Here is a 14,348-nt window from a genome sequence, read left to right as displayed (position 1 = left end):
GGCGGGCTCAGCCCCCCCCCCCCCGAAGCGCTGGCGGGGCGCCTCGGTCAGCGAAGGGTTAAACAGGTGGGGTCCGCTCCGGTCCTGAAGGGGTTACAGCTTGTGGGGGGGCGTGGCTATCAGCGAGGGGGGCGTGCCCATTCCCCACCCCCGGGGGCGGTGCCAAGGGGCGGTGCCGGGCGGTGATTGGAGGGGGCGGGCCGTTTGCGCGCGGCGCGGCGGGGGCGTGGCGCGGGCCGGGGGCGCGGGGCGGGCGGGGGTCGCCATGCGGCTGCTGCGGTGCCTGGGGAAGCGGGCGGCGCTGGCCGGCGTCCCCACCTACATCGAGCACTTCAGCAAGTTCTCGCCGTCCCCGCTCTCCATTAAGCAGTTCCTGGATTTCGGTAAATACCACCACCCCCCCCCCCGCGGCCCCCAACCCCCCCCACCGGGTGGGTATCCCCGGGTGGGAGACCCCCCCCCTCCTCCTTCGTCCTGAAATACACCCGGTCCGGGTCAATACCCTCCCCTTCCGCCGTGAATACTCGGTTTGGGGGCGGTGCTCCGGGGAGGGACCTCCGTGCACACACACCCCCCCCCCCGGGTAAATAAACACCCGTTTGGGGTGAGGGGGCTGCCCCTAGGGAGGGACCCGCTCCAGCGGGTATCTGGGCCTGGGTAACTATAACCACACGCACACATCCCCAAATACCCGGTTATTATTTTGGGGGTACCCCCCCGGTGCTCCCCGACCCGGGTAAATAGCTCTCCCCGCCACCCCCCCCCACTGCTCCCGGGTAAATAGTTGGGGCTGGGAACGTGGTCTCCTGATATGTGACTACTGGGAGGGGGTCACCCCCCTTGGCCCCCCCCAGGACCACCCACAGGGGGGTGGTACCCCCCACAGGCAAGGAACCACCTGGATAAATCTGCGCCTGGGTAAATATCCCCCCCCCCGTGGGGTATCTCCTGCCCCCACCCGGTAAGCACCCACCCGGACCCCCGAGTGTTCCCTGCACCCCCTGGTCATCCCCTCCGCAGCCAAGTAAATACCTGCCTGGCCCGCCAGCACCCCCAGGGTGGGTGACACAGGTCCCCCCACAAACAAACACCCCAGGTAAATACCCCAGGGAGGGTGGAGATGCCCCCACCCATCGTTGTCACCCGTCCAGGCTCCCCCGCCGTGTTCCCCCCCCGGGGATTTTAATGCCAGCGCTATATTTACTCATGTCCTCTCTGCACTGTCCCGGGCCGAGGCTGGCAGCTGCGCCCTGGGGGTCCCCAGCCCCTGCCCGGGACCCTGCTGGTTCTGCCCCATCCCACCAGCGCTGAGACCCCCCCCTCGACTCCTCTTCACATGTCACCTCCATCCCGTGTCCCTCGTCCCCAGGGAGGTGCCCCCCAGAGGCTCAGGGTCAGCTTTGCCCCCTCCCCGCCTTGCCGGACACTGGCTCCTGGCTGGGGACATCCATGTCCTGGGGTCACCCCGGTGCGTCCCCATGGCAGAGGCTCCGCACCCCGCCGCCACCGGGTCTAGTCTGGGTGTCCCCAGCTCTGATGGCGGCCCAAGTCCTTCTCCCCACCAAATCACCCTTGAGGAGGGGCTTCCAGTCCCAGTCTGGGCACCCATCCTACCCCCCCACCCCCCCAGGGTCCCCCTCTAGCCAAGGGCAGGCTCCTGTTCCTGCTTCCCGTACTCCAGTCCTCCCAGTCCCCACCAGCAGAGAAGCAGGAGCAAAGCCAGCCCTGGGGCTGGGGGCATCAAGCTGGGGCTCAGCCCGTGTCCCACCCCCCCGCCAGGCTCCAGCAATGCCTGCGAGAAGACCTCCTTCGCCTTCCTGCGGCAGGAGCTGCCCGTCCGCCTCTCCAACATCATGAAGGAGATCAACCTGCTGCCGGACCGCGTCCTGCGCACCCCCTCCGTCCAGCTGGTGCAGAGCTGGTGAGATGGGGGAGGTCCAGGGGGGGCCCCCCGCTGTCACCAGGGGTTCTGCCGCCTCCGGGACCACCCGGTCCCACGCGGCGTTGGGTGTGGAGGTGCCAACACCATTGTCCGTGTGGGTCCTGCTGCCACCGGGGGTCCTGCTGGCCTGGGTCACACAACCGCGGGTCCCGCTGTTGTCACCCGGAGGGGTCCCACCGCTGTCACCTGAGTGGCTCCCATCGCCACCACGACTCCTGCCACCACCATCGCCCCGCGGCGGGGCGGGGGGCGCCGCTGCCACCGCAGATCCCACCGCCACCGTGCGTCCCACCGCTGCCACCGGCTGTCCTCCCCCACGGGGGGGGGGGGTGTGACAGGGCCAGGGATGGGTGACAGGGCAGCACCCAGCTGGTGCCACGCCATGCCCTTAAGTGACAACCGCTGCAGGGCTTTGAGGGACACCTCTATGCCAGCAGGGTGTCCCCAGACAGCAGGGGGGTCACGAGTGCCACCCCCACATCCTGCCCCAGCCTCCTGCTCCCGGAAAGGGCCGAGCCAGCCCCAATGGAGGTCCGTGTCCTCGGGGTGGGGGGCGGTTCTGGGTGTCCCTTTAAGCACCGTGTCCCCTGCCAGCTCTGTCGGTGTGAACCTTCTCCCAGTGCCGCCACGTGATGCGTTGTTTGTGCGGCGTCCTCAGCCCCTGCCAGCCCTGCCCGGCGCTGCCAGCACGGGCGGGCAGCAGGATCGGGCCATGCCACGCTCCCACAGCCCTCACAGGGGGACCCTGCATTGCGGTGACCCTCGTGCCCCCCACCCCATCAGAGGGGCTGCGTCCCCAAGTGTTCCCAAGGGCCACCGTGCCAGCAGGGGCATGGGACAGGCTCAGGCCCCCCGTCAAGCTCAGTGTGGTTTTGTGGGGCAGAAGCTTTTGGGGAGGGGGGCTCCTGGTTGAGGGGGTGCTGACCCCCTCTCCTCACGTGGTGCAGTGCCCCAGGGCACCCTGTGCCGCCCTGGCATGGGGTCCCCAGGGTGTCCCCTCTCTTTGGGGGGCACCAGGCAGGGGGTAACATGCTCCTTCCCCAGGTATGTCCAGAGTCTGCTGGACATCATGGAGTTCCTCGACAGGGACCCCGAGGACCAGACCACCCTGGGACAGTAAGTCGGGGGGTGGCAGCGTGTCCCTAACACCCCTTGTCCCCCATCCTGGGGCGTCACCTCCTCCCAGACACACACTGGTGAGAGCTGGTGTCACCAAGGGGCCCTGGCCCCCGGCATCATCCCCCAGCTGCCCCTCTCCCCACTGAGCCCGGCATGCTCCGGCATCACCAGACTCTGCTCTGGGTTTTCCCTGGTGCCACCAGCTCCTGGGGCCACCCAGCCTGGATCAGGGCTCTGCCCGGAGCAGGTGCCCCCAGGCTCCATCCTGTCCCCCTCGTCAGGTTCACGGACGCCCTGGTCACCATCCGCAACCGGCACAACGACGTGGTCCCCACCATGGCGCAGGGGGTCATCGAGTACAAGGAGGCCTACGGGGATGACCCCGTCTCCAACCAGAACATCCAGTACTTCCTCGACCGCTTCTACCTGAGCCGCATCTCCATCCGCATGCTCATCAACCAGCACAGTGAGCGGCCCCGGGGGTCCCCGACTGCCCCAGCTGTCCCTGGGGTCCCCACCCTGCCCTGGGCATCCCCCTGTCCCAAGGGTCCCCATCAGCCCTGAGCATCCGGCACCCCCCAGAGCATCCCACCCCAGCCCCAGGGATCCCGCCCCTGCCCTGAGTCCCCCCTGCAACCCCAGGTATCCTGCCCCAAGTGACCCCCCCACCCCAGAGATCCTGCCCCAAGTGTTCCCCCCCGGCACTAGGGATCCTACCCCAAGCATCCCGTTACCCCGGTCGTCCCCCCAGCCCCTGGGATCCTGCCCCAAGTGTCCCCCCCCAAAGCGTCCCCCTGCCCTGAGTGTCCTCGCCAGCCCCAGGGACCCTGCCCCACGTGTCCCCCCCAGCCCCACGGTTCCTGACCCAGCGTCCCCCCACCCAGCACCAGGCATCCCCCCCCAGCCCCAGCAATCCTGCTCGGAGCATCCCCCCCAGACCCAGCCTGCCCCTGTGCACGTCCCCATGCCCCACATGTCCCCACCCCACCCCATGTGTCCCCCCTCCCCACACGTCCCCACCCCACCCATGTGTCCCCACCCTGCCCCACATGTCCCCCCTCGCCCCTGGGAGGGGCAGTAGGCCCAGCCTTGGGCACAGCCTAGGGTGGGGGGCCGTGGGGGTGGCCCCAGGTGTCTCTGGGGCCAGGGTGGGGTCCCCGCTGCTCACTGCTGTGTGTGTGTCCCCCCCGTCCCCTCCCCAGCGCTGCTCTTCGACGGCAGCACCAACCCGGCGCACCCCAAGCACATCGGGAGCATCGACCCCCACTGCACTGTGGCCAACGTGGTGAGAGGTCTGTGGGGATGGGGGGGGCTCCTGCCCCGATGGAGGGCACGAATCGGGGGGGGGGAGGGGGGCAGGTGCTTGAAGATCCCCCCAGTCTTCCCCCTGCTCTGGGATCTGCCTGTTTGGTTGCCATTCATGTCCTGAGTTTGTGTGGGCCTCAGCCAAGGTGTCCACAGTCTCCCCTTGTGCTTTGGGATCACTCCAGAGGACCCCAAAAACTTCCTGGGTCTGTAAGAACAGAAAATATTGCGGGAGTGAGGGGAAGGGGGCCCCAAACCCCCCTCCACCCTCCTGCTGGGGGTGCTGACCTCCGCCTCCCTCTCCCAGATGCCTACAACATGGCCAAGCTCCTGTGTGACAAGTACTACATGTCCTCGCCCGACTTGGAGATCGAGGAGGTGAACGGTGAGGCCGCGCTGGGGGTGTTCTCTGCAGCAGGGGATTCTCAGGTGGCTCGTTTGGGGTTGGGGAGGATGACAATGCTGATGGCTGCTTTCCTCCTCCCTGCAGGAAGCAACTCCCAGCAGCCCATCAGCATCGTCTACGTCCCCTCACATCTCTACCACATGCTTTTTGAGCTCTTTAAGGTAACCCCAGCGCTCTCGGGGGTCTGGTGGAGGCAGGAGGGCAGTTGAGGGGGGTTCCCCTAAAGCACAGCCAGCTCTGTGCCCGCAGAACGCCATGCGAGCCACCGTGGAGAGCCACGAGAACAGCCCACGGCTGCCGGCCATCAAGGTGATGGTGGCTCTGGGCCAGGAGGACCTCTCCATCAAGGTGTGTGAGGGGCCACCGGCCCCATCCCGGGGGGGGATCCCCAAGCCCAGCCAGGGGGGCACTTAATGGGACTGGGGGGGGGACCAGGAGCGGGGTGGTCACCTCCCACCACATCTTGCAGATGAGTGACCAGGGCATGGGCGTCCCGCTGCGGAAGATCGAGCGTCTCTTCAGCTACATGTACTCCACCGCTCCCACCCCGCAGCTGGGCACTGGGGGGACCCCCCTGGTGGGTGCCTGGGGTCCCTGTACAGCCCTGGGGGATGGGGGACAGGATGCGAGTCTGCGGCTGGGGGCAGCGTGGGGACATTTGGGGGTGCTTGGGGTGGCGTAGGGATGTTTTAGGGTGGCTAGAGTGGCATGGGGGTGCTTTGGAGGTGGCATGGGGAGGTTTGGGGGTGCCTGGGGTGGCGTGGGGACATTTGGGGGTGCTTGGGGTGGCGTAGGGATGTTTTAGGGCGGCTAGAGTGGCATGGGGGTGCTTTGGAGGTGGCATGGGGAGGTTTGGGGGTGCCTGGGGTGGTGTGGGTACATTTTGGGGTGCCTAGGGGTGTCATGCACATGTCTGGGCGTGGCATGGGGGTGCTTGGGTGTGACGGGGGGGACACTGGGGTGGCATGGTGACATGCAATGGTGCCTGAGGAGCTTTGAGAGTGGTGTGGTGACCACTGCAGGTGGCACGTGGACACCGGTGGGTGCACGTGGTGCTACCTGGGGTGGCGTGGGGAGACTTGGGGTCCCCTGGGGGTGCTGAACCCAGCATCAGGGACCACCCACCCCATCTTCTCCCCTCCCAGGCTGGCTTTGGCTATGGCTTGCCCATCTCCCGCCTCTATGCCAAGTACTTCCAGGGGGACCTGCAGCTCTTCTCTATGGAGGGCCTTGGCACCGACGCCGTCATCTACCTAAAGGTGGGCCTTTGCCCCCCGGCACCGGGGGTCCGCAGCCTCTGGGGTGGGCACAGAGCCCTCCCCAGCCCCCTGTGTCTCCCACAGGCCCTGTCCACGGACTCAGTGGAGCGATTGCCCGTCTACAACAAGTCGGCGTGGCGGCACTACCAGGCCAGCCAGGAGGCAGGGGACTGGTGCGTGCCCAGCACCGAGCCCAAGAACACCTCCACCTACCGCGTCCCCTAGGGCCCCCCCCGGGGGCTTGCTGCCCCCCCAGGTTGTCGATAGCCCCTGGGACCCCTCCCCTGGGCGTCCCCCATCACCATAGGGTGGTGTTTTATGCCAGTGTGGTGTTTTAGCATCCCGTTTCTGCCTCCCGCCACTGCGGCTATTAGGGCTCACTGGGAAGCATGTGAAATGTGGGGTGGGGGGAGTCCCAGTGGGTTGGGGGGTCCCAGCAGCCCCCCCCACCCTTGGTGGCACTTAGGTATGTAGCTGGGGGTGGCATTGGAGCAGGATGGAAGGGGTAGAGCCCCTGTTGTGTCCCCCTGACCTTGGCACCCACCCCAGAGGGGTGCCCCCCTTGGATACCCCAGGGGTGGCGAGAGACTGACTGGTCTATCCCAGTATGACCAGTAGCACTTTCCTGCCTCTCCAGCCCTGACAGGGTGGGGGGACCAAGCCTGAGCCCCCCCCAGCTCCCTCTGCCATCCCTGGTATTGCACTACTGAGCTGTTCTCACCTGCGTGTGTGCCCCCCACCCCCCCGCACCCCACCCGAGGGTGGGTTCCCCACACATGCTCCGACCTGCTTGGGAGCCTCCCCCTGCCCCCTTCAGACCCTCCCCGCTGTCAGTAAATTGGATGTTGACTGAGCTCCTGGCGTGGTATTTTGGGGTCCCGGGAACACCCCACACACACACGCACACTTTGCACCCCTCCCTGTGCCTCAGTTTACCCACCCGGGAGTCACCTGGGCTTGGGGGGAGGCTGCTGGGTCACGCCAGCCTGGGCGCAGGGACAGGGTGGCACTTGGGGACACAGGCGGCTCTGGGCTGGAGAGCTCGGTCCTGGGGTGGGGGCCACACTCTGCCCCCCCCCCTCCAGTTCCCCCCCCACACCTCCAGTTGCCCCCCAACCTGGCACCAGGCTCCCCCCTACCCCATCTTGTCCCCCAACCCCATCCCAGTCAGGCTCACACTGGTCACACTGGTTTGCACTGGCCCTCGATACCCTTTTATTTCTTGGGGTGTCCCCCGGAGCGCCATCCTTGGGGCTGGGTGGGGGGTCAGCATTCACTCCCTGCACCCCAACTCGGGGGTGTGCGTGTTTTGGGGTGGTCAGGCCATGCACTGTCCTCGGCTGGTGCCGCACCGTGCCGGGGGACCAGGGTGAGGGGGGTGGCTGTGACCCCCCTCAGGGTGGGGGGGGTGGGGTGGGTGACGGGACAGGGTGGGGAGGGGGTCCAACGTGCCATTTGCATCCAGAAAAGGGGCCCATGGGGGGCCCGGACTGTGCCTTTGGGGTGCAGGGGTGCAGGCAGGGAGGGGGCGGCTGGAGGAGGGGGGGGGACGTGTGCTGCTCCGTGCCTGTCTCAGCCTGGCACCGCCGTCCCTTGGCCACGGCAGCGGGTCCCGTGCCGGAGCCGGGTGCCCCCCAAGCATCCCGGGGGCTGTGGGTGGGGAAGGGGTGCAGGGGCGCTCCCGGCCCCCACCTTAGCTCCGCCGCTGCTCCTGGTCCCTCTTCTTCTGCTTCTCCCGTTGCTTCTCCGCCTTTTCCTGGGCCTTGCGCTCCTTCTCCACGGCCAGGCTCAGCTCCTTCAGCTTCCGCTTCAGCACCGCGCGGTCCTGCGAGCTGCCCACGCCCAGCGCCTGCCGGCACAGCCGGGCGCTGGCGGTGGGGCCGCGCGACCCTCCCCATGGCGTTGGGGTGCCGGCACCCCCTTGACCACCTCATTGGGGTACCTGGAACCCTCCTGCACCGCCTGTCCTCAGGATCATCCCACTGAGGTACCTACACCCCCCACCATGCACCAGCCTCTTGGGGTACCTAGAACCTCCCCGCTACCTCCTTGACTCATCCACTGGGATACCTGGAACCTCCCCCCCCCCGTCCTCCCCCATGGAGCAGCCAATTAGGACAAGAGGTTTTAGGTACCCTGTGATGAGCCCACTGGGGTACCTAAAACCTACCTGCATCTGCCCCTTGGAGCAGCCCATTGGAATACCTAGAACCCTCCCAGACATCCTGCCCCATGGAGCACCCTGTTGGGGTACCTAGAACCCACATAGAGCTGTCACATGGAGCACCCTGTTGTGATACCTAGAATCCACCCAGCCGTCCTGCTCCATGGAGTGCCCCACTGGGGTACCTAGAATCTCTTGCCTTACAACTGAACCTGTTGGGGTACCTGGAACCCCTTGCACCCCACCAGAACAGCCCCCCCCAGCCCCGTACCTTCAGCTTGGCACCATCGAGGTGCAGGAGCCGTGGACCATCAACACCGTGGGCCAAGAACACCTCCACGTACTGCTCCAGGTTGAGGCTCTCCAGCCACTGTCCCACCTGCTGGCATGTCCAGCCCGCGGCTGTGCCGGGGGGCTCATCCAGGAACTGGCCACAGGGGGGCTGGCTGTTAACGGGGGTGTCCCCACAGCACCTGGGGGCTGGACCCCAACATCACGCACCCCCCCCAGGGGCTCACCTCGTCTGAGGACTGTGACAGGGTGTGGTAGGGGTAGGAGCACTTGGTGGCGGTGGGGCCGGGCAGGCGCGGGCTGGCGCTGGGCGGTGGGGAGTCCTCGCTCAGCGTCGAGTCCTGGGGCAGCAGGAGGGGTGAGGGCAGGGCTGGCCCCGCTGCCCCCGAAGCAGCCTGCAGCCCCCCAGCACCCTCCCTATAGCCATCCTCCCCACAGGGCTCTGACTCCCTATAGGGCTACCAAACCCTGTGGGGTTTTGATCCCCTCTAAAGCCATTTTGACCCTATGGGGCTTTGATCCCTCTCCCTATAGTTACCCAACCCTATGGGGCTTTGAACCCCCTCATAGCTATCTTGACCCTATGGGGCTTTGTCCCCTGTCCCTACAGCTGGCTTTGACCTCTCCTCATATAGCTACCTAACTCTCAGGAGCACCAACCTCCTTCTCCATACCCCTATAGGGCTCCCATGTGCCCCCCCCATACCCACCCACCCTCCAGGGCCGGGAGCCCCCCGTTCCTGGGCACTGACCTGGGAGGCAGATTTGGCAGGGCTGAGCCCCTCGTGCCGGGGGGAGCTGGCGGGCGATGCGGAGCCGGGGGAGGCCAAGCCCCTCGCGCCATCCGAGAACCAGGAGAAGGGCAGGAAGGGTGACCCCGAGGAGCGGCCAGGACCCTCCACCGCCTCCCTGGGGACAGAGCCATGTTAGGGCCCTGGGGCCATCCCCGCACAGTCCCCCCTGCCCTGGGGGGGGTCCCTCACCTGCTGCCCATGGACAGGCGGTTGCTGCCCTTCTCCTTCCGGCTCTTGCTGGAGGATGCCCGGCGCAGGGTCACTCTGGGTGGGAGAGAGCTGGCTGGGTTGGTGGGGAGCGGGGTGCCCCAATGGCTGTGCTCCCCCGTCAGCCCCCCCATAACCCATCCTCAGACACCCCTCCATCACCTTCAGAGGATCCTCTGCCCTCCGTGCATCCCTCCCTCCCTCCACGCATCCCTCCCTCCATCTTTCCGTCCCTCCAGGCATCTCTCCATCTATTCCTCCATCTTCCCATCGTACATCTCCATCCCTTCATCCATCCCTCAGTGCACCCCCTCTTATCCCCCTCCATTCCCCCCCACCCCGTACCCCCCCTCCATCCCCTCCCCAGTGCCAAATCTCACCCCAAATCCAAGAACTTCCTCCGTGTTTTCTTATCGAGCCCCACGGTGGGGCTGGCCGGCTCGGGGGGGCTCATGTCCCGGCTGTCATCTGCGGGAGGAGGACAGGGGTGTCACCCGCTGCCCCCTGCATGGGTGCTGGGGGGTGCCAGGGTGCCTGAGTGCCCCCCAGACTGGGGGGGATCGAGGCGGGGGTCTCACCTTCGCTGTGCCGCTGGGGCCGGGCGTCGCGGCGGGCGAAGCCGGGCGAGCTGTCGGAGCTGTGGCAGGACTTGGGCGAGGGGGTGCCCGCCAGCCCCTCCTGGGACGAGGCGTTGGTGAGGGGCTGGTAGCGGCTGGCGGGGGATGAGGGGGCTGGGGGGCCCCCCAGCACCCGCCGCACCTCCCCCACCTCAAAGGAGAACTCGACGCTGTGGGAGAAGGGCAAGGGGGCCGGGGGGCCACCATCGCCCTCGGCTCGCTGGGGGGCACACGGCACGGGGAGGGGGTGTCAAACCCCTGTAGCCCACCTCGGGGTGTTTCCCCACCCCATTTGAGTTACCCCAAACCCTTCCATTGGGTCCGTGGTGCCCCCCCGCCCGGGGCTCACCGCCGCCTCGGGCCCCTCGTCGCCCTCGGTGGAGCTGGCGCTGTCTCGCAGGCGGGAGCGGGACGGCCGGTGCCGGCGGCCCTTGGCTAGCAGCCGGGCTCGGGCCTTCTGCAGGCTGCTGTCCAGGCGCGGCGTCTCTGGAACCACAGCGGTAAAATCTGGGGGTGAAAGAGAGACCGGGGCAGAGAGAGAGAGAGAGAGACGGACAGACGGACGGGGGGGAGGTGGACGGGTGGACAAAGGATGAGTGGAGATGGAGGGATGGGTGGACAGGCAGGGAGGGAGGAGGAAGATGGGGATGGAGGGATGGAGGGATGGATGAATGGAGAGGTAGGGACAAGGAGAGATGAGGGAGGGATGGTTGGGAGGATGGATGGACAGGTAGGGAGGGATGGATGGACAGACAGGTAAGGAAAAGGAGGTGGTGGACAGAGATGGGTTGGGACAAGAAGGTGGGGATGGATGGATGGATGGATGGATGGATGGATGGATGGATGGATGGATGGGGACAGGGACAGGCAAGTGAAGAGGTAGGGACAAGGAGATGGGAGGGAGGGAGGGATGGTTGGAAAGATGGATGGATGGACAGACAGGTAGGGAAAATGAGACAGGGTGGACAGGCAGATGGGTAGGAACAAGGAGATGGGGAAGGAGGGAGGGATGGAGGGATAAGGCCAGGTAGAAGAGACGGAGGGACAGATGGATAGTTAGGGACAAAAGGACGGGGTGGAGGGATGGATGACCAGTTAGGGACAGGGAGAAGGGGATGGAGGGAGAGGTGAGACAGGAGAAGGGCAGCCCAGTGGAGGGGGGACAGTGGGACAACAGGGCACAACGGGACAGAGGGACAGGGCAGGAGAGTCAAAGGACAGGCAGGGGATCCCAGCAGAGGTGGGAGAGGGGGGCGTTGGGGCGGTGGGTGGATGGGGCACCCCAGCGGGGTGGGAGAGGGGACAGAGGGACAGAGAGAAGTGTTCAAAGAGACGCCCCAGCACGGGGAGGGGAACAGCGGGGTATCCCCGAGGACAGAGCGGCCCCATCACCCAGGGGGGGAGGAAGCTTTGCCCAGGGCCACCCCGATGTCCCTGCCCTGCCGCCGCCTTGCCAGCCCCGGCCCGAGGAGCGGCTCTGGGCCGTGTCCCCAGGTCCATGTCACCTCCTGCATGCCTGTGTCCCCACATCCCCCTGCCCCAACCCTGTCCCCATGCTCACACCCCTACATCAGTGCCCCATGCATGTCCCCCCACCGCCCTGTCCCCTCGCCCCATACGTGTCCTTCTGCAGGTGGCTGCGTGCCCCGTGCCCGTTTCTGTGTCCCCAAGTACATGTTGTCCCCAAGCCCAGCTCTGGAGTCCCCCGCCCCCCGCTGCTGGCAGGCAGGAGGACACCGAGGGCAGCCGGGGACCCGTGGGGGCAGCACCCATGGGTGCCCCTGCACCCCACGGGCCCCCGGCGACTCACCGAAAACCTCATCCACGTCCTGCAGTTTGGAGACCGACATGGTGGGACTGAGCTGGGGACAGGGGGGGGCAGTCAGGGAGGGGGGGACCCTGCGTTGGTGGGTGTGGGGGGAGCGGGAAAGGGCACCCAGACCCCCTGCAAGAGGGGCTGGGAAGGGTGTGTCCCGCGGCCCCTCCCTCCCCCGGGGAGCCCGGGCCAGCTGGGGGGTGGGGCTGGGCTGGGCTCGGGGGGGGCAGTGCTGGGAGCGGGGACGTTACCGGTAGGGGGACGGGACACCGGAGAGGGGGCTGTACCGGGGATGCTGTACCGGGGATGCTGTACCGGGGGTAGGGCAATACCGGGGATGCTGTACCGGTGGATGGGCCGCGCGGGGGTTACGCCCTGGTCCGTGTCCCCCCCCCCCCCCCCCCGACTCACCCGCGCTCCTCGGGCATCCTGGGCGCCCCCCGCCGCCGGCCCCGCGGCCGAGCCGCGCCGGGGAAGCGCCGGGGAGCCGGGCCGGGCCGGGCCGAGCCGAGCGGAGGGCGCTGCGGAGCCGGGCCGCCCCGCCGGGCCGGGGGCCGCGGGGGGGGGACAGGAACCCGGAAGCGGCCGGGGGGGGGGGCCGGGACCAGCCGCCCCGCCCCGCCCCGCCCGCCTCGGCCCAGGCCCGGCTCGGCCTAGGTTCGGTTCGACCGAGGCTCGGCTCAACCCAGGCTAGGTTCGGACCAGGCCCGGCTTAGCCTAGGCTCGGCTCAGCCCAGGCTCGGTTCGGCCCAGGCCCGGGTCGGCCCAGGCCCGGCTCAGGCTAGGCCCGGCTCAGGCTAGGCCCGGCTCAGGCTAGGCTTGGCTCAGGCTAGGCCCGGCTCAGGCTAGGCTCGGCTCAGGCTAGGCTCGGCTCAGCGCACGCGGGCCCGGGCAGGCGCGGCGGTGCTGAAGGGACAGCGCCTGCGGGGCGGGCTGAGCTCGGGCCCGAGGGGGGGCAGGGACACGCGGGGCGCCCTCACCCGCAGCGACACGCGCGCCCCGGGCACACTCACACTCACACTGTGCACACACCGCACACGCACGGACACCCCCACACCCCCCCACCCCCACACTCTGCCCCCTCAGCCCTCCCGGGCCCCACATCCTGCCCCCTCCTCCCAGTTCCCCACAGTCCTGCCTATTCCTCCCAGTGCCCCCTGTCCTTCCCAGTCTCCTCAGTGCCCCCAGTCCTGCCCTCTCCCCCCCAGAGCCCCCCCAACCTCCCCACTTCTCCCGTGCTCACTAATCCTTCCCAGTGCCCTCCCAACCTTCCCAGTCCTCCCAGTGCCCCCCATCCTGCCCTCTGCTCCAGTGCCCCCATCCTTCCCACTCCTCCCAGTGTCCCCCATCCTGCCCTCTGCTCCAGTGCCCCCCATCCTTCCCACTCCTCCCAGTGCCCCCCATCCTGCCCTCTGCTCCAGTGCCCCCATCCTTCCCACTCCTCCCAGTGTCCCCCATCCTGCCCTCTGCTCCAGTGCCCCCCATCCTTCCCACTCCTCCCAGTGCCCCCCATCCTGCCCTCTGCTCCAGTGCCCCCCATCCTTCCCAGTCCTTCCCAGTGTCCCCCATCCTGCCCTCTGCTCCAGTGCCCCCCATCCTTCCCACTCCTCCCAGTGCCCCCCATCCTGCCCTCTGCTCCAGTGCCCCCAATCCTTCCCAGTCCTTCCCAGTGTCCCCCATCCTGCCCTCTGCTCCAGTGCCCCCCATCCTTCCCAGTCCTTCCCAGTGCCCCCCATCCTGCCCTCTGCTCTAGTGCCCCCAATCCTTCCCAGTCCTTCCCAGTGCCCCCAGTCGGCCCAGCCAGCCGGGACAACGAGGCGCGGGCGGACGCTGAGGCCGTGTTTATGGGGATGGAGGGACGCGAGGACGCTGCGTTACAAAACGAGGACCAGTACATACATACGTACATATATATATAGTATATACACCCACAGGTATACGTGTGAGATTAAATAACCCCAGCACCCCCCCGGGGCTCTCGCTCCCCGCCCCCCCCTTAAATACTCCCCCCTCCCCAAGTGGCTCCAATCCAGTCGGACCCCCCCTCCCGTGCCCCTCCCCCGCGTGCCCCCCTCCTCCCCCTCCCAGTATAACCAGCTCTGGCTCCCAGTTGCCCCCACATCCAGTTACTGTCGGAGACTCGGTACTTCGGGGGGGGGGCCAAAACAGAAACAAAAATTAAAGGGGTTCCCCCTGGGCCAAGGGGCTGGGACCCCCTGACCTGGCTGGGGTCGGCCAGTACTGAGGGGTGTCCCAGCCCCAGAGAAATACTGTGATTTATTGGGGGGGGAGGGAGTATTTACAGTTGGGGGGGCGGGTGAGAGCAACACCCCCACCCTGGAAGGGGACCCCCCCCGTGTCTCCCACCCTACCCAGGGAAGGCAAAAGCCCTGGGCTCAGGGAGGGTAATGGCGGGTGCTGGGGGGCA

At 67.4% G+C, this 14,348-nt stretch overlaps 2 protein-coding genes across 4 annotated transcripts; one reads left to right on the top strand and one right to left on the bottom strand.

The window, feature by feature from the left end:
* Positions 1 to 224: 224 nt before the first annotated feature.
* On the top strand, positions 225 to 6,884 carry PDK2 (pyruvate dehydrogenase kinase 2). Of its 2 annotated transcripts, none has more exons than XM_075117213.1 (11): positions 225 to 383; positions 1,780 to 1,921; positions 2,987 to 3,058; positions 3,343 to 3,527; positions 4,264 to 4,353; positions 4,674 to 4,751; positions 4,857 to 4,933; positions 5,022 to 5,120; positions 5,242 to 5,349; positions 5,918 to 6,031; positions 6,116 to 6,884. In XM_075117213.1, exons 1-11 carry the CDS (start codon positions 266 to 268, stop codon positions 6,254 to 6,256), a joined length of 1,224 nt encoding a protein of 407 aa, XP_074973314.1. In that variant the 5' UTR covers positions 225 to 265; the 3' UTR covers positions 6,257 to 6,884. The 2 variants fall into 2 exon arrangements, with proteins under 2 accessions (XP_074973314.1, XP_074973316.1); XM_075117215.1 differs by lacking the exon at positions 225 to 383 and adding an exon at positions 899 to 918.
* Positions 6,885 to 7,232: 348 nt separating this feature from the next.
* On the bottom strand, positions 7,233 to 12,469 carry SAMD14 (sterile alpha motif domain containing 14). Of its 2 annotated transcripts, none has more exons than XM_075116669.1 (10): positions 12,332 to 12,469; positions 11,915 to 11,966; positions 10,454 to 10,611; positions 10,066 to 10,165; positions 9,868 to 9,955; positions 9,470 to 9,544; positions 9,239 to 9,395; positions 8,714 to 8,827; positions 8,467 to 8,622; positions 7,233 to 7,880 (listed from the first exon to the last, which is right to left on the bottom strand). In XM_075116669.1, the coding sequence occupies exons 2-10, from the start codon at positions 11,952 to 11,954 to the stop codon at positions 7,725 to 7,727; spliced, it is 1,044 nt and encodes a 347-aa protein (XP_074972770.1). In that variant the 5' UTR covers positions 11,955 to 11,966; positions 12,332 to 12,469; the 3' UTR covers positions 7,233 to 7,724. The 2 variants fall into 2 exon arrangements, with proteins under 2 accessions (XP_074972770.1, XP_074972771.1); XM_075116670.1 differs by having other exon boundaries at positions 10,454 to 10,590.
* Between the last annotated feature and the right edge of the window lie 1,879 nt (positions 12,470 to 14,348).

Source organism: Phalacrocorax aristotelis, chromosome 23 (genome assembly GCF_949628215.1).
Source record: "Phalacrocorax aristotelis chromosome 23, bGulAri2.1, whole genome shotgun sequence".
Classification (NCBI taxonomy): Eukaryota; Metazoa; Chordata; class Aves; order Suliformes; family Phalacrocoracidae; genus Phalacrocorax; species Phalacrocorax aristotelis.
The sequence above is the reverse complement of the archived record's forward strand: the minus strand, read 5'-3'. Positions and strand labels throughout refer to the sequence as shown.